This window comes from Electrona antarctica (genome assembly GCF_951216825.1).
Source record: "Electrona antarctica genome assembly, chromosome: 3".
Taxonomy (NCBI): Eukaryota; Metazoa; Chordata; class Actinopteri; order Myctophiformes; family Myctophidae; genus Electrona; species Electrona antarctica.
Genome location: NC_136808.1, coordinates 15,316,867 through 15,335,417, shown reverse-complemented (window position 1 = coordinate 15,335,417; position 18,551 = coordinate 15,316,867). Strand labels below are relative to the sequence as shown.

Below are 18,551 nucleotides of genomic sequence, written 5' to 3'. Positions count from 1 at the left end.
GCCAAACGAATGCTACTTATTGATCTAGCCCTATTCCCTATTAGATAACTGCCTGCAGTGCACCCATTAGGTAGCAACGGTTGGTGGTTGAACTTGAAAGTTCATTTGAGTCATACTTCTCTTGTCTGTGTCATCTTTCAAATTGTAGGCTAATGTAATCTGTTCTGTGAATTCATTTCATTTCATCTATGTTCTGATTCAGAACATAGATGAAATGATTTTTTTTTTTTTGTTATGTGGTATTTTTGTTCTGTGGTGTCTTAATGCTTAATGTTTATTGAAGTACAAAAACTTGTCTTGCCTTGCTTTACCACAAGGCGAATCAGGCTGTGTGAGCAACAGCAAGGGTCAGGTCAGGATTTAGATAAGGGAATTACAACTAAGGGGCGTGGCAAGAAAGGCTAATTGGCCGTCCCACTTCACCACTACAAACCTCATCAATAACATAACAACGCACGGCGCGCGTCAATGAACCTGTACGCACAGCTCAAGCTTGCACAACTACTAGTCATTTGAAACTACCTACAATGACAGGGAATCACTGGGGATACGGAGAGGAGAACGGTAACGGTTTGATAAATCCTATAATATGCAGATGCAGGTTGTTTGTAGCTGATTGTTTTCTTTGCACTATTTGTGAACATTTAGGCCTGCCCTGATTGTTCACTGCATGGGACTGGGGTTCATGCAAATTACTGGTGGATAAGAGCGTCTGCTGTGCTAATACGTTGCCACAAGTGCATGATTCATTCATTCATTGATTCATTCATTCAAACTTGTGTGGTTATATGGTTGGGTGCTAGTAGCTGTAGATGTTAAATGTTAATGCCAGATTAGCCCGATTATCCTTAACAATCCGGTGATTCCGGTCGACTTCTAAGGTCTCACTCAGGCTCAGCAGTGTTTGCAAGGAGGACCTAATTTTAGAATGTAGGTGATAAATTCAGAGATTCAAACCATATTGTGAAATCAAGAAGAAAATGTATTTGTGGTACTTGCAGGTCTTGTTGGGTGCTTTGTTAGATTAAAATCAGAATCAATCTTTGTCACATCACATTAAGTAAGGTGGGTGAAATTATTGGTTGTTCAGGCTCATCATTGCAGTTAAAAGAGAGAGAAGAGCATTAAGTGCACAATGTATGACTAATCTGTATGATACAATGTAAGTGCATAATCAATAAATAGGTCATGAATGCAATTGACCTTGATGAAAAATCATCAAGGAAATTCCTTTAAAATGGAATGATGTGGCATGCATTACTAAACACAGATGTTAATCCATATACTGATAGATACTCTTCATATTTTAAAGGTCCATCAGCATGGCACAAAAACTTCCCTATTGCAGAGGGAACACAGCAGTCTCCCATTGACATAGTCCCTGGTGAAGCTGTGCATGATGCCAACCTTACACCAGTTGTCCTGTCCTATGACCACTGCACCTCCATCAACATTGCCAACAACGGACATTCTGTAACGGTGGATTTTGATGATTCGGATGACCGATCAGGTGAGCAGAAATATTTCTACTTGTGTGTGTTGATGTGACTTTTGCCTGTCCTCTGAGAAATACCACTATATTGTTATTGCATCCCACATTTTAAATAAGTCAGGGAATTGGTTATACTATTTCAAAGTTGCTTTATGACTAAGGTAATTATTCCTTGGAATGTGTGTATCCAGTCTGTTCATGCATTGACAATTTGCACATCAACTTTCACATTTAGGCATAATGATTAATAATTATTATATTACTGAAAGCCTGTACATATACTGTTAGTCAACTCACAAAATGGTGCTATGGATGGATTATGGATCACAGGTTATGTACTATAGACCGACCTGGGAGGGGGGGTTATCACTTCACTGATATCAAATCAGTGAAGTTAAAGGTCTACAGAATATCTGCCTGAAAGGTGGTATAAGCAGTGTAAGTTTAAGGCATGAAGTGCGTGTGAACCCACCCTAATCAAAGGGTAAAGATAACCCTCTGATTATGATGGCGAAAAGTAAAGGCGGCAGTTAACTCTATGAGAGTGTGTCTGCTGGGACAGATGTATAATAACATGAGGTGATCTCCATGGTTATGATGATCCTATTTGCCCGTATCATTGGGTGGATCCATGTCTACCACCCCGTCATTACCATCGATGATAAGCCCTGCAATGTTTGGCTAAGACACTTGTCGCTGAGTGAGCAAATTGTCATTCACTAAAACTCAGTGGTTACTTAAGTAAAAGAATAAAAATCCTGACACAACTACTCTGTGATTCAAGTACCTCACCGACATTTCTACTTGAGATTGACTGGGTTGATGTAATCGTGGCCAGTTAGACTGTATATTCTTGGTTGCAGACGAAATACATAAAGGGGTAACGTAGGTACTGTACACAGAGAAAGGCTGAACCAGACAGAAAGCGTAGTCACTCTGACTGTCTATAGACTATGATACCCTACAATGAACTGAAATGCACATCAAATATGTGACCATGTGCCGTCACCACCAGAGGTTGGTTTGAGTACTACAAAATAAGTAGCACAGAAGAATAAGCCCTTGTCTCACAGTCTGTAACAGGCTAGGGTGGGTATATGATATTTGATTAAAAAAAACCCTGACTTGATAAAAGTCATTGTATCATGTAAAAGAGCCTACAATGCTGCCTCTATTATGATTAATAAACTATTATAAAAATATATACATATAGTGAAAATAGCAGATCTACAAGCTCACAGCGATGCAACGTGTTGTGAGCTTGTACATTGGCTATTTTTGTATGCCACAATTGTCCAACAAAGTATAATACAGGGTTAAGTATTTAATCAGACTAATCCATTTAGTCGATTATGAAAAATCTATTAGAATGTTGTTGTGTCAAATTGATTTATAAGAAATAAAGAAATGGTACATATAAAAAAACCTGCTTCTCCATTATTTGATTAACCTACACAAGCCATATTCTTGGTTCTTATATCGATATCTATATATTTTCGGTTGATTGCCCAGCCCTATGATGGATTTAAATGCTTATGGGCTGGCCCATAGAATAATTAATAGGAAATATACCTGTTTTCCAAAGATTCAGCATACCTTGCTGGAGGAGCCGATGACACAGTGGGTTGAACGGTGATGAGGTGGCAGCCTGCCACCTCATCTGAATAATTTCATCACCTCACCTGAATAATTTGTGGCTAATAAACTGCTTTTGTAGTTGGAAGAAGTCCTCTCAAGATAAAGTCATATGTGGCAATATTTTCATTATTCCATATCGGTTTTCAAAATCATCCCTTCTGAATATCTATATACCCTGGCATACCATAATACCTTGATACCGCCCAAGCCTTGTCAGTAAGAAAATCACACTCTTCATAATAAGGACCTTGGAATGTAAAGTGAGCTATCAATACCAAACCATACCTTTTAGCTTGGGTGACTCAAATGTGTGGGACATACAGTACAGTAGGTGCTGATAGTTGGTGTTTCGCTCCACCTCAGCAGGGATAGACGGGACACCCTGAGCTCGTTCTCGGTCAATACAGACAATACACATCCTATTTACTTACTTTATAATAAGAGGTTGGTTATAGGTTATAGGCAGGCAGGAATTTCTTGGACGCCATAAAGACCATGGCCCCCTCAGTTTTGGCCTTATGCCTCTAAAAAGTCAAAAGGTTGAGGGCCTCAGTGGCCCTGCCTGCACTGCCCCAACAGATTTCACTATTTTTGTCTCCACCAAGCCGAAGGCAAACCTCTGCCCCAAGGTTTTCACATTGGCCTCTTATAGCGCCACCAGGAGGCCGCTTTGTGCAAAAATAAATTTGGACAGTACACCTACAGATTTGGTCCAAACATCACGCAAATTGGTACACAGTCTCTCTAGAGCCATTCAACGGCTACCAAAGTTCGCAGGAATGCACGGTTTCAAACAAAATGCCGCAAATCATGAACACATCGTGTGATTTCCGTGAAATTGTGCACGTACATTCCCACTAGGCCGAGGAAGAAATGCCATTGGAACATTTTCAACTCGGCCTCATGGTGGCGCTATAACTGGCCAATTAGTGTTTTTACCTCTACCTGCACGATCTGTGTACAACTTTGTATGCACACTCCCTAGAGGCCAAGGAAAAACCTTTGCCTGGAATTTTTCACATCTGCTCTATATAGCGCCACCAGGAGGCCGACATATGTAAAACACATTTTCTAATATTACTCCTTCAGATTTTATCCAAATTTCACGCAAATCGGTACACATGCTCTCCATAGTCATGTGATCAAGATGGGTTTGTTTGATTTCTCATAATCCATCCTGATTGGCTACGATTGGCTTCTACAGTTTACAGGAGTAGCCCGCTTTGTACCCGTTTTGTACGAATCCCCACAACTCCTCAACGCAGCGTCCAATTGCGGTGAAACTGCATGCATATTCCCACTAGGCTGAGGAAGAAATGCCACTGGACAGTTTTCAAATCGGCGTCATGGTGGCACTACAACAGGCCAAGTCGCGTCTCACACACACACACACACACACACACACACACACACACACACACACACACACACACACACACACTCATATCCTCCTGGTGGAGACCTGTGCCCAGAAGGGCACTTTTTCTAGTCTCCTCTGCGTCTTTCCTGTCAATATGATTTTCAGACACTAGTGTCTTTTGTTTGAGATTCTGACTTTAGTCCAGTGACTCTGATTAGTCTAGGACTGAGTGTTTATGAACTTTTGAACAAAGTTTGTACAAATATTGGTAATTTGTGAATACCATTACTTTATTCTTTAAAATAAACTGATGGTCAAACTATATATTACAATTTGAAATCATCCTTAACCCATGGCGAGACATGGCCAAAGCATTTCCAGGGGTCCCCAGCCAAAAACGTTGAACCCCTGATATAGACAATCATTATTACCATACTGCCCTGGCATACCCTGGCATTTGTGCCCTCAAAAATGGCTGAACACCAAAGGAGGAGTGGCCTTGCCCCTAAAATTATGAAATTCCAGGCCTGGTCATAGGTCTGATTTGCTCTGCACAATAATGTGCAATTTAGTTTTCATTACAATACACCACACAGGGCAATACAGCTGAAATAAATGACCTTTTGTAAAAGGAACTAAATTAAATGTAGGTTTTGACAAAGATCTGACTGTCTCAAACTGAAGCTTGTGCCAGAGAATTTCTACTGACTGGCTGGTATATGTCTCACAGTCTGTTGTGTCCACTGAGACCACTCATGTCTGAGTGTGAGTGTGTGCCCGGCCTGCCCCACAATTTTAGTATATTAAGCTGTCTGGGTGATGCCATCCTTCTAAGATGCTTAGTGTTCATTGTCGGGGAATAGTCCCCACAAGTATAGTATAACCTGAAATCAACAACCTTGTGTGGATATATATTTTTTTCAGGTTGGGAATGTGAGGTTAGGTTACCGTTAGGTGATGTTGTAGTTACAGACAGGATTACCTGTACAGTCATATACAGTCACCCAAGTCACTGTGACAAAGGCGCTTTGTCAATAACGACCATTGACCTCTAATGACTGGCGCATGGGCCAGTCATAATCATCACGATGCCCTGCTGTGTTGACTGACTTGAGACTCACTAGGAGAGGAGAGACTTACTAGGAGAGGAGAGAGGATAAGGTCAAGTCGAGTGTAGCGTTGAGGGGTGCTAGCCTCCAATATGTTGCTTTTGGAGATTACGTGATATGGCAGCCAACTGAGCTAAGTCTATGGCCGATATAAATACAATGGGCGCCGCTCACTTCTGTGTGTGTGTGTGTGTGTGTGTGTGTGGTGTGTGTGTGTGTGTGTGTGCATGTGCAGTGATTAAAGGTGGTCCTCTTGACAACGCCTACAGACTGAAGCAGTTCCACTTCCACTGGGGTGGAAAGGGTTCTCACGGCTCTGAGCACACCGTAGCTGGAAAGAGTTATTCCTCTGAGGTCAGTGTGAAAGCTTTTAGTCACAGTGAGTCACAGTGAGTTTGTACCTTTCATGCGTTTGACAGAAAAGTCACGTGAATGCAATGAAAACAATGCAAAGTCCACTGCCAATGACGACATTTCTACGACGTCATTTCTACGAATCAAATAATGAAAATGGACACGGGGTGCAACAGTTAATAAAACAAATCGATTACCCTCCCCCCACCGTGAAATCCAATCGAGAACACAATCTACACACTCACAATACATCTTGATACATTGTGAGCTTGTAGTTGCATGACACGATAAATAGTAGCAGCCCTAATATAGACTATAAGTACATTTTAGCGTTTAATAAAAATGTACTTGGAGGTGCAAACCTTGCCCACACATGTCTTGGTCTACATCATCTCTATGACCTATTATTATTTTTAAGATGTAGGACAGTAAGGACAGTATACTGACAGGAATGGAGAGAGAGATGGAGAGTGGCACGCAGCAGGTCGTCGGGATCGGGACTCGAACCAGCAACATGCATTGCATCCTAGGGTGCCCGGACCACCACGTTGACAGCCCAGTCCATCAATTATATATATTTGACCTTGACACAATCAGCCCATCCGTTCTTGAGTTATTTTGCTAAGACAGATGAACATACTCCTGTATACACATACATGGTGACAAAATGTCCCTTGTGGATCAATAAAGGCCTATATACAGAACTGATTAAAATACCCACATATAGTAAGAGAAATCTATGAAAATCTGGGAACTAAATCGTTACCAAGAAATGTCTTCACCAATGTGTTTCTAAAGGTGTCTAATAACATGTACTAAAAGTTTGAAATTCAACTCCCGTGGGAAATTGAGTTATTAGCATAATATGTGACCAATACCCATAACATCCTATATAAGGCAAAAAAGTCCAAATTTCATCATTCTTTAAGTAACATGTGACATATGAAACTAGGGTGTTTGCATGATTCTGAATCCATTCCAAGCATTAGTTTTGCACAAAAAACACTCCTTGGGAGGAAAACGGCCACACAAACGTGTTGAGGTCAGCACATTTGGTCAAGTGGATATGGCCTAATTTAGCCCAAGGAGTGTTTTTTGTGCAAAACTAATGCTTGGAATGGATTCAGAATCATGAAATCACCCTAGTTTCATATGTCACATGCTACTTAAAGAATGATGAAATTTGGACTTTTTTGCCTTATATAGGATGTTATGGGTATTGGTCACATATTATGCTAATAACTCAATTTCCCACGGGAGTTGAATTTCAAACTTTTAGTACATGTTATTAGACACCTTTTAGAAACACATTGGTGAAGAAATTTCTTGGTAACGATTTAGTTCCCAGATTGGTCAAATACTTGATAAAATGCCCTTACTAATATAAAACATGGCACCCTTTTTCTGTGGTATTGTGTCTCTTTAGTTACTCTTAAACTCTGGTATTCTTGGACTCTTGATGTAGATTAAGAAGAATGTAGCTCATTTGTAACCTCTTTCTTCCTTTGTTTCCATTATTCACACTCTAGCTTCATCTGGTACACTGGAATTCAGCCAAGTACAAGTCATTTGGGGAGGCAGTGTCGGCTCCTGATGGTCTTGCTGTCCTTGGCATCTTTTTAGAGGTAACGGGTTAATCTGTATGGCATCCCACTTAACTTCTACATCCATCTCCACTTTATGTGACGCAGTTATGAGTTTGAAGATGGAGAGGGGCCTAGCATTGAGCCCTGTTTTCAATTCTACAAGTTATTTTTTGATACAATCTTTCAATGGTAAATTTAGTAGATGTGTTTTTTTTTTTTTTTTTTAATATAATTTAAACTATTAAACACTTAATTTGCTGCTAAGTAAATTTTATTGTGTTAGCTGCAGCCTGATCATGTTATTACTTTGTGCCGCAAATGTTCTGGTCTGTTATCAATAGACAATGAAATTGATTTATTATACAAACCTAATTTCCCTAACACTGGTACTTTACTGTCAGACAGGAGATGAACACAGATGGCTCCACAAGATAACAGATGCATTGTACATGGTTAAATTCAAGGTGAGTGACCCTTTAATCTCTTTTTTTTTATTACCATGCCTATTATGATCAACTATATTGCATGCACATAAAGCTGCTTTTGTTTTTCCACCACAGGGAAGTGTCGCAGACTTCAAAGGCTTCAACCCAAAGTGCCTCCTACCCAGCAGCCCTCACTACTGGACCTATCCAGGGTCACTGACCACACCCCCGCTCCATGAGAGCGTCACCTGGATTGTCTTGAAGGAACCGATCACGGTGTCTGACAAACAGGTCAGTGTGTGTCAGTTTTGTCTGTGATGAAGATGCAGCAAATTTTTCTCAGGTCTTATTGTTATATAAGGAGGAAGAAGCTTTTCAAAAAAGTGTACAGTATTTGTTAAAATGTCGTTTTTATGTGGGCACCCCCACCAGTTCATTAAGTATGCCTGGTTTGCCTGGTGGGTGGTGATGGGTGGTGATCCACCTGAACTTAAGCCGCACCGCACAGCTGTAGTTGTATGATAAAGGGGGAGGGGTTAGGGGAGGGGCTGATAATGTGATGTCACTATATTACTGTTTTTTTTTTCATTGGCACGTTTGACTGTCCTAAGTAAAGTAACCCTAAATACAAAGGGAATGCATCATTGCACATAACGACTCCAGGGTGTCTAATGAAGTACTGTCACCTCATAGACGCATGAAAAACTAGAAAAATACAAAAATTGTGGCACTGTACTGTGACATACAGCAAATGGTCAGACCGGCCGGGAATCGAATCAGGGACTCATTGACAAGGGCATTCTATACCCATGTTGCATTGATTCTTGTAGCTATACAAACATCTGTGAAATTGATTAATTTATTTGGGTTTAGTCATGAAGAAGTCAGCTGGACATGAATGAATGTAGAGCTGGGCAATATAGTGATATGATATTGTGATACAAGACTGAATATTTTCTGCGATGTTGGATATTGTGATATGGCATAAGTGTTTTGTCTTTTCCTGGTTTTAATTACTTAATCCCTTTTTATACTTGAAAATCACACCTGTGTGAACTGAGCGGTGCAACTATACATTTATTGTTGCGACTGCAGTTTGCATTTACTATTGAATTGTGCATTTCCCATCAGTGTGTTGGTTGGTTGGTCACCCCAGGCAAGCCCCCATATGGTGCCCAGGTCTTGTGACATCACGTGACATCATCAGGGGGGCTGATCCCTGATGTCATAGTAAAAGCGACTTGCTGTCGCAGTTGAGCCCATATATGGAGATCCGTCATCAATATTGGCCAGCAACTCTACATCTGACCTCAAACCCCAAAGTAATTAGTGCAGCCGCACCGAGTTCTCAACAGGCCCGAAATTAAGGCCCGGCCCTACCTGGGCCCTCATCAAACCCTGTACACCCAAGAGAATGTCCTCGCTACCACCCTTAGATCTCCATATACTGTATGGAGCTGACCTGTTCTGACATTCCATATGTTGATCTGTCCTCATCAAATCCTGTACACTCAAGACATGCTCCTTAAATGGCCAGTACAGAATTCATTCCATGTTGATCTCTTTGAGCTTTCTGGGTTTGTGTGAACACAAACATTGGCTTGTTATTGTTATTGGCCGTTCTGTGAGAGATCAGAGACAGTAAAAGAAAGTATGGTGGAAGTTCTGGTATCCTTTAAGCAGCCCTTTCCAAATTGCTGACCAGAACTATACTCTCTACAAACACCACACCTATATTTAGGCTCCCACTTAACCTCAAAATCTCAACCAAATCTCAACCTTTCACAATCTCAACAGCAAAATAATGTGTGTTGAAATGGCCCACTCGGCTGTTCAGAAAACACAGTTGTTCAAATTATCATAACATAAACGGATGACAGACTATTCTGGTTTGAAAGAGCCCCGTCAGCAGGCCAGAAAAATGTCAGCAAAACAACCCATACCTGTAGCTGAGGATGGTGTAGAACTACTGTAACTACTTGTTGCCCCATCATGAGACTTTTTGTCTACTTGGTGGCACCCTAGGTGACAAGGCCAGCTTTGCTCTTTGTCCAGCTTTCTCTTCATGTTTGTCTATTGGGAATGGGATGTTTTAATTACAGTTACCTCGGGCACAGCCATAAGCACGCTGTCTGCATACCCATGTCGCTGGCGTGCCTTGGGATGAGGGTGGGGAGTAAGCTAGGCGACTGGGCCCACAACCTAGGACTCCAGGGCTGAAGCCTTTGATCCCCTCCATCTGATTATCCTGATGGATGGATGACTGAATGGGTAAAAGTGTTTTGCAGCGGTTTAATTGAGAAATGCTTCCAAGAACACTCAGCAGGGGGAAAGCCTTTATGTAACAGGGTTGTTTTTTGTTTCTATTGCAGTCTTCACACAACATTGGTCTTAAGGAGATTTTAAAATGGGCTGTGCAGACTGGTAGCAGTAGCAACATTTTTGGAGTTGCCCATGTCCAGAATGGGCATATGGGAACCACTCCACCCATTTATGCTTAAACATTTTTGTCTCAAAACTTAGATGGGCAAGTTCCGAATGCTCCTGCTTAATGGTGAGGAAGAGGATCAGAGGATGCGGATGGAGAACAACTTCAGGCCCCCTCAGCCACTGAAAGGCAGGACGGTGCGTGCCTCATTCAAGTAACCTGACCATGTGTACGAGGGACCTGTAGAAAACACACGAGTGCATTCACAAATTTGACTGTACTTCTGACCTTAAGGTAGCCTATCCTGGCCCGGGATTGCTGATTCTGTAAATGGAAGAACGGGAAAACATGTTACAATATAATTCTCATCACTGCCATTATATTGACATGCATTGCCCTATTCAGGTCACACACTTTAACAATCAAGTGTGGAAATCAAAGCTTTTGAATCGGTCCTGATATGGTCACCCTTCCTCCCCGTTTCTAAGATGACAACATTTGCTATGCTGTGCAAGCCTGCAAGGTGCTATAGCCTTTTTGCAACACTTCAGATCTGGCTAGTTATTTCATATCCCTGGCACAGTGGTCCTCAAAGTGGGCCCTGGGGGGTCCCCAGCTAAATGTAGCATAAAATCAGTTTAACCACTTTATCCCTAGTAATTCCCCCCCTCCCCTGCACGAAAAAAAAGAAACGTGAATTGTTTTCAAAGATTTGGAATGTTTTTGAAAAGTTTTAGCAACTCAAATCTTGTATGGAGGTCCCTCCATGGCACAACATATTTTCAGATGGGGGTGTGCGGCCACATACAGAACATAATTAATTATGGAGGTCCTTGACATGAAAAAGTTTTGAGAAACACTACACTAGCACAGCTGCTGTTGGAGGCACGATAACCCTGCGTGTTGGCCAGTGGTCTCTCCACATCTTGATCCCGGTTGATCCTTGTTTATCCAGCCTATTGCTGGTGGATTCCCCATCCTAGTGGCCGCAGATCCCCTCCACTCCCAACAATCCTCAACTGGAGGTGGGATAGGATTAGTGTGGTGGCTGTCTAAGCTCCTCTACTAGCCCCATGACGGAGAGTAGGGGCTGTGAGAGTCAGGGCTCAAAGGCAAGGCTGACTGGAACAGTGTTTTTCTTTAAAAAAAATGTTTTAGCATTCGTTACCTTTTTGTTGTTACCTAACAACAAAAAGGCCTGTGTTTACTTTGTTTCAGTGAATTCAGCATTATCTTGACACACACACACACACACACACACACACACACACCCCTCTGCAGACTATGTGACCTTTTTTATTTTATTTTGTCTATTCAGTGAGAGAATACAGCTGTCTAAATATGTGGTTTCAGATTTCTTGGCCTAGTTCCTTTGCACAGTCAAATCCTCGGTATTAATTTAACTCTTGAGAGGGTACAAATGGAACCAAAGGTCCATTTAGCACATATTTGTATTCTGTACACACTAAGGATTTTGCTGTGTACTGCGCTGGCAGGTATCAGAGGGTGAAACGGATGGTAATCAATGGCTCACCACTATATATGCAGTTGTAGATGGATTGCTCTCCGCCCCCTATGTAATTCCTAATGGAAGCCCTGGCGTCTTGCTTTATGAGTTATAGCAGATCTGCATAATGCTGTTCCTTATTAGACAACCGTGGATTCTGTGGCCTCAGAGGTTGGGAGGGGGAACGTCATTTACTTAAGTATGAGCTTCAGTGAAATGCAATGTAAGAAGTGGTACCTCACAATTTTAGTTTTTTTTTAATCAACAATTGCATGAAAACAAACATTGGTGGGTCGTTAAAAAGACAGTATTTTGTTGTAAATTGGTTTGTCTGAATAAAATAAAGATTTAAATGTATTGGACTTAAAAGTGCTCAAAAATGTTTTATTCAGCTGAAGGGCATGAAAGCTCTATTCCATACAGTTAAAGAATAGATTAGCATCAAACTACTATACTAATACATCTTACTCAATGCTGCCACCTTGTGGGACTAAAAATAACTGAAGCAAACCTAAAGACTCCCAGTGAGCTCGCTACAGGAATGAGACTGATACGAGTTGAACAAGCAGGGGCGCCAATATTTGGTCACGGCCGAGGGTGCCGAACCTGAACGTAAACATACCACTTCACACCTTAGCTGTGAAGTGCGTATGTGGGGGTCTGGGGGGCGCTCACGAGTCTCCACCCAAACGGTTTAACGTGAATGGACTAGTCTAGCCAAGGGTGCTTTACAAGGGTGCCCTGAGCAACCCCTAAATCGGCACCTCTGTGAACAAGAATGAATCTAGTGAGATGGATTTCTATCCGCATCAGATCTAGTTTGAGCTCTCAATCCACATCCGATCTATTTGAGCTCTGTTTGAGCTCATCAATGTTCCTGAGAAGTTATGTGGTGGTTTGTGATTGTAGAGGAGCATGATCCTAGATGTCAAGAGTGGGTTAAATGAATACAATTACCTGTACAATGCACAGTATTTCAAGAGGGTGCTAGTACAACTTTATCACTTCCTTTGTGTAAGTTGTAGTAATTGAACCCTGGACTGAGTATCCTGTGTTCCCAAAGGCGTCATTCAAGGGACTTATTAAACTCCCTCTCACTGGTCAGAAGCAGTACAAGGTTTAGCTCAAGGTAATCAGTACCTAGCCAGTAGCCCTGGGCCTAGAGGGAACCAGAGTCTGTAGGCGGACTGTGATTATGGTCAATCATTTACCACCTGTGTTCACTTAGATGTTTTAGGAAGAGTGTTTGCTGAGAAATGGGAAAGGAAGTCAATGTATTGGAAGGTTTGCAGGGTGTTCAGAGTGTACAATCCTCAACATCACATCAACATAAAATCAGACTTATACTAATTTATATCACCAAGAGCAGTTACACATCCTGTGTCTTTGACCAGCGTTGGAGACTGTTTGGACACTGTTATGGGTGGATGAGTGGGTGTGAGTTTTGGTGTGAGTTTTGCTCACTGACTCTCCCTCTCTCCTTTGCCTGATCTAGGTATGCAACACCTGTGACCAAAGAGAGACGCCAAGCTGGGGACACATTGTTTGTTTTCACATCGTTTGCTTTTTCACCTGTGTTTGTTGTTTCTTTATTCTTGTTTTTCTTTCTTTTATTTTCTCCATCGGTTACTTTAGGTATTACCATGTACCAATTAAGTTATGTATCATATTTTAGTTTTGGGCACTGGGTTCCGATCTAGTTTTGTTTTTGGCTAAAATTGAAGTTATGTTTTGGTAGGTTTAAAAGTAGCTGCATAGTCCAGTTTGGTCTCGGGAGGGCTCCCCGAACCAAACTGACATCTGCATTTCCTACTATCAGACCCCGCACACCACGGCTCACACTTTTGGTGGCAACTTGCTCGAGCCAAGCAGTGTGTACACTACAAGCCAGCACTGCTGCCTGGAACAGATAGTTAACATTAATACCTGGCTATCGCATTGTGCTGTGGGGAATGGAGGTTGTGTTGGAGAGATTTCAGAGGTGTCTGTCTCTTTCAAACTAATGCTGCTTTTCGCTCGCTTCACTGCTGACAGAATGAACTTGAAGCTGGGCTGAATGCAGTAACAAATAACAATGATCAGTTGCCATCCGAACTACTTTGGGTAGTCACACCATCTTGGAGGCTCCGAACACCCGAAATAAGTTCTGATCCCACTCACCTGAACCTCAGAATGACGTTATATTGTCTGTAGCCAACCGAACAAATTGAGTCCACTGTGGACTGTCCACATGAAATTTGTTTGACTATGCAGCTGTCTTATTCTCATGCTTCTTCCAAAATCTGAACTTTTTTCATTCCCTCAATCATTTAAAACTTCTGATGGACTTTATTTTTAATATCAGGTGCTCGTGTGCTGTCTGAGCTTGTCTCTGACATCCTTTTTTTTTTCTCAGAAGGAGCATGTATATGTATTAACCTTTTAGCGGGAAGCACTGGGTCCAACAGCCCAGCTCATGGTTGGCCCTTGTTTTCATAGTTTATTTGAGTATGGTATATTTGGTATACCATACTCGGTATGGTAGCCTATATTTTTAATTTCAATAAAATCACAGTTTGTTTGTCTGGTGAGCCTTTTAGGAATAGAAAGGCTGTAACAGACACGCATATGCAAGTAGATTAACATACAACAGACCAAGGCTCATGTGTCCCTCTCACCCAGCAATGGCACTGCCACCTTGATCAGGTCCTGCAAGGACAGTCCTTCGTGTAACCGATCCCACAGAACGGTACTGACTCAGAGAGAGAGAGACACACACTTCTGTCCCCAGTGTGTCCTTCCTGGATGTATGTTTGTTTTCATTTGTGTGTATAATTGCAGCAGATGGTTTTTTTTTATCATCCTATATTATGCAGTCAAGTAAAACAAGTAAATAATTGCCACTGGGTGGCAGCATCTACCAACATTATTCTGACATGCAGGGATCACTCCTGATGGTCCTCTTCCTAGATGGGATTAAATGGAACATCACTGATCATGAACACAAGGACACCTGTGGAAAATGTTTTATGGCATGTGGCAGGTGATGGATGCAGTACGCTGTCGTGGTTTCGGTGACGGGCAGTCCCTCACTTTATAAGGTTATCACAAGAATGTATAGGTTACGCACACTCTGACCTTGATCATGTTTTGTTTGCTTCAGCGTAAGAAATGGACGAGTCAGGATTCAGGAACTCGCACCGCCCTGTCGGGTTTCGGTTTTTGTCTCGCTGCTGATGACTATGGAAACTGTTCTTTTCGTATTTGAAATTTGAATGAATAAAGTCTATGAAAGTGGGTGTGTGCAGAGTATATTTAACATGCATTCTGAAATGATCCTCCCAAGATAGCATATTGTGAGCTTTATTGAGACCTGAGTAAGCATATCATCCATGGACATAATCAATGTGCCGTGTAATAAGAGATCGCACCAGGACCTCAGGAATAGATCCAGTCAGAATTATTTTTGGCATCAGGATAACTATCTGCTTTTTTCTCTCCCTCAGACAGCAACATCTTACCCATTTGTGAAATTTAAATCCATATGGCACGCCCGAGTGCAATCTATTTTAAGTTTTTCCGTCAGGTCTGATTAATAACTGTTTGTAACCCACCAGATCTGTTTTTAACTCATTTCAGGCTCATTTCAGGCTCATTCCATTTGAGCACAATGTATTGAGCCTATACACAGCACTTATAATCCTTATATAATCCTTATTATAATATACTATAATCCTTATTAGATGGATAAAGCTTGTAAAATTTGCCAGCCAGACATTATTTGTCAAACAACTATATTTGAGCCTTCTGGTACGAAGTTAGTGTCCATATAACTTTTGCATTGTGTAACCCTTACAAGGACATTGTCTAGAAAGACTGAATTATGTCTCCTATTATACTGGTAAGATGGAAACAGGAGGCTATGATCGTAAATCACTTTAAGTTCTCTGTAAGGTCGAGGACAGCCTCTCTACCTTCCATCATGTGACATGGTGCAGTTGCCATGGTTACAAACAGCACATGTAACACAACACAAATCCTTAGACAGCTCATATCTCCACTACTTCTCAATGAGCCAGTGATCTATCGCCGTCACCTTGTCAGAAAATAAACCATTCCCCAAATATATCTCACGCCTCCTTCCCCAGAATACCCCCTTTAGAGACACGTGGGCCTTTTTGCATGTGCTGGTGGCTTTATTTAGCAATATGCATGTATTGTAGTCTGTGTGCTGCTGGCCACTGCATGGGGTTGAGGGGTTTTTATTGTAGTCTGTGTGCTGCTGGCCACTGCATGGGGTTGAGGGGTTTTTCGGGCCACCTGCTGCAAGTCATAGTCTTCATCCCATACTGAACTTGCACTAGAGCAATGGTTCTCCAAGTGGGTCCTCGTGGGGTTCTAGGGGGTCCCCAGCAAAATAAGGAACGGTGTAAACATTAATCCATTTAGGCCTGACCTCGAAATTTAAAAAAAAAATCTTCTAAATCCTCCAGTTTTCTGAAATAAATATTTTCACGATTTTTCAAAGATAGCAGACCGACAATCTCATAGCGCACCACTCGGTGGCGCGCTATGAGCTTGTAGATCTGCTATTTTTCCATAGCTAAATTATAACAATGTTTAAAACACCAAAAGGGGTTCCCGCACAAAATGGGTCAAGCACTATTTCAAACATCTACAGATCTACATGTTCAAAACGCGTCATCAAATCGTGTATGGGGAGTCTCTGGCGGAAGACATTTTTGGATTGGGGAACGATGTGAGCATTTGAAAATTTCAAAAATTGTTGCCTATTATAATGGACACTTGGACAGATTTGAGGTTCAAAGTGTTTAATTTCATTGTAATAGAAGAAAACCAATGAAAGATTGGAAAGATAATCCAATGAGAGAATAAGAATGATTTTTAAGATCTTAGATTTCTCTCTACCACCTACAGTACTATAGACCAATTAAATAAAATAATGTTCTTAATTTAATCTAACAACTGAGATCTTCTCTTATGGGGGTCCCTGGCGATTCATATTTTCAAATACTGATTCCAATACCTGCAAATTGCGTATCAGTCATTACTGAGTCCCGACCTGATACCAATGTGTAACGCGGCCAGACCGCGTTACACATTTTTTACTATTTTGAGGCGTCTATTTGAACTATTTTAAAATGTCTTTCAAAATAGTAAAAAATGGCAAATAAATGTAGGGATAAGGGGTAAGGGAGTGGTGCAATATATAGCCCTTAGAGTATAAAACTATAGTGCAACATCAACTGAAGCATTCAAAATACATTAATTGTTTACTGTAAATAAAATACATTATGTGGTATCGGAATGGCATAGACCGGCATACTTGCAGATGCTGATACCATCTGTATCGGCAGCTTTTCCGTTACTGGTGTCGGAAAAAGTGTAGGGTCCACGGTTTAATGCCTATCATGGGGGTAATATGCCCATATGAATCTGAATTTTCAGGCTTCAAAGCGGCCGTAAAATCGAGGTGTGGAGGCTGGGAACATCTAGTGGTTTATACTGTATGCACGATAAAACATTCAGGAACCAATGAATGACCTTTTGTTGTTTAAGTGGATTCTCACATGACTGTAAAGGGTGAAGTTTCTTCATGGTCGTATTATGATAACATGATAGCACAATGTGTCATTTTGAGGTCCCCCCCCACAATATCAACCATGATTCCATCCTTCTCTGCCAACATATACACCATAAAACACTTTGATGAGGACTATTATTTTAACAAAAGAGCATGTGTCATACTGTATCGGTGGCTTCACCTTGGTGATATTCCATCCTCCTTCATTCTGTTTACCTGTAAAAGTTACTACTACACACAGTAAAGTTCAGTTAGTTCAGTTAAAACTCTGGATTTTGCTGTGTATTTCAAACTTTAGTCTTGATTACAATTAATGAACGATTAATAAAAAATCACACTTGTGTGACATCAATTCCAGCCAATCACAGTGGACGATTCCGTGCTCAAACGGACAGACAGACCTACACACAAAGCTGTGCATTGGAGCAACTGTACCGCTCAAAATAAATAAATAAAATAATACTAATAATATATAGCAGATCTACAAGCTCACAACACGTTGCATTGTGTGTTGTGTTAATTCATTAAAAAATCACACCTGTGTGAAGTGAGGGGTGCTCTTATCATACATCATCATGCATCTTCTCATGAACAACTGAATTTATATGATTGGTTAGCCGATTTGTTTGTCTACATACAGTATGACGTTTCCCTTCATTGTCAATGGCATTTAATGTTTGTTGCCACAAATTGCGTCATATTTGAGGAACATGACCTCATTTCTCCTTTCATTGTCAATGGCAAATATGAGACGTGTGTGGACAAAAGCTAGGAGGGGATAGACTAGCCCCTCAAAAAAATCACACCTGTGTGAAGTGAGGAGCGCTCTTATCATCATACATCATAATATTCATAGCCAATCACAATTTGCGTCCTCACTTTTGTCTTCAAAGTTTGTGTTTACAAAAGTAGTCATAGGTGGTGGTAGCAAAACAATGTTTGTGTTTACATCAAATCCTCAAAGATGGACATAGGAGCGCCCCTCAAAACATCACAAGGTCCGTGAGGTGAGGGATGATCTTATTATCATACATTATCATACATAATCTCAATCACAATTTGCGTGCT

The 18,551-nt window shown here is 41.2% G+C and overlaps 1 protein-coding gene across 3 annotated transcripts; it reads left to right on the top strand.

The window, feature by feature from the left end:
• The first annotated feature begins 409 nt into the window (after nt 1-409).
• ca7 (carbonic anhydrase VII) lies at nt 410-15,120 on the top strand. Of its 3 annotated transcripts, none has more exons than XM_079496905.1 (8): nt 410-564; nt 1,313-1,510; nt 5,835-5,953; nt 7,483-7,578; nt 7,941-8,003; nt 8,100-8,255; nt 10,488-10,589; nt 13,395-15,118. In XM_079496905.1, exons 1-8 carry the CDS (start codon nt 528-530, stop codon nt 13,572-13,574), a joined length of 951 nt encoding a protein of 316 aa, XP_079353031.1. In that variant the 5' UTR covers nt 410-527; the 3' UTR covers nt 13,575-15,118. The 3 variants fall into 3 exon arrangements, with proteins under 3 accessions (XP_079353031.1, XP_079353033.1, XP_079353032.1); XM_079496906.1 differs by lacking the exon at nt 410-564 and adding an exon at nt 935-1,162 and having other exon boundaries at nt 13,395-15,120; XM_079496907.1 differs by lacking the exon at nt 13,395-15,118 and having other exon boundaries at nt 10,488-12,261.
• Nucleotides 15,121-18,551: the final 3,431 nt, after the last annotated feature.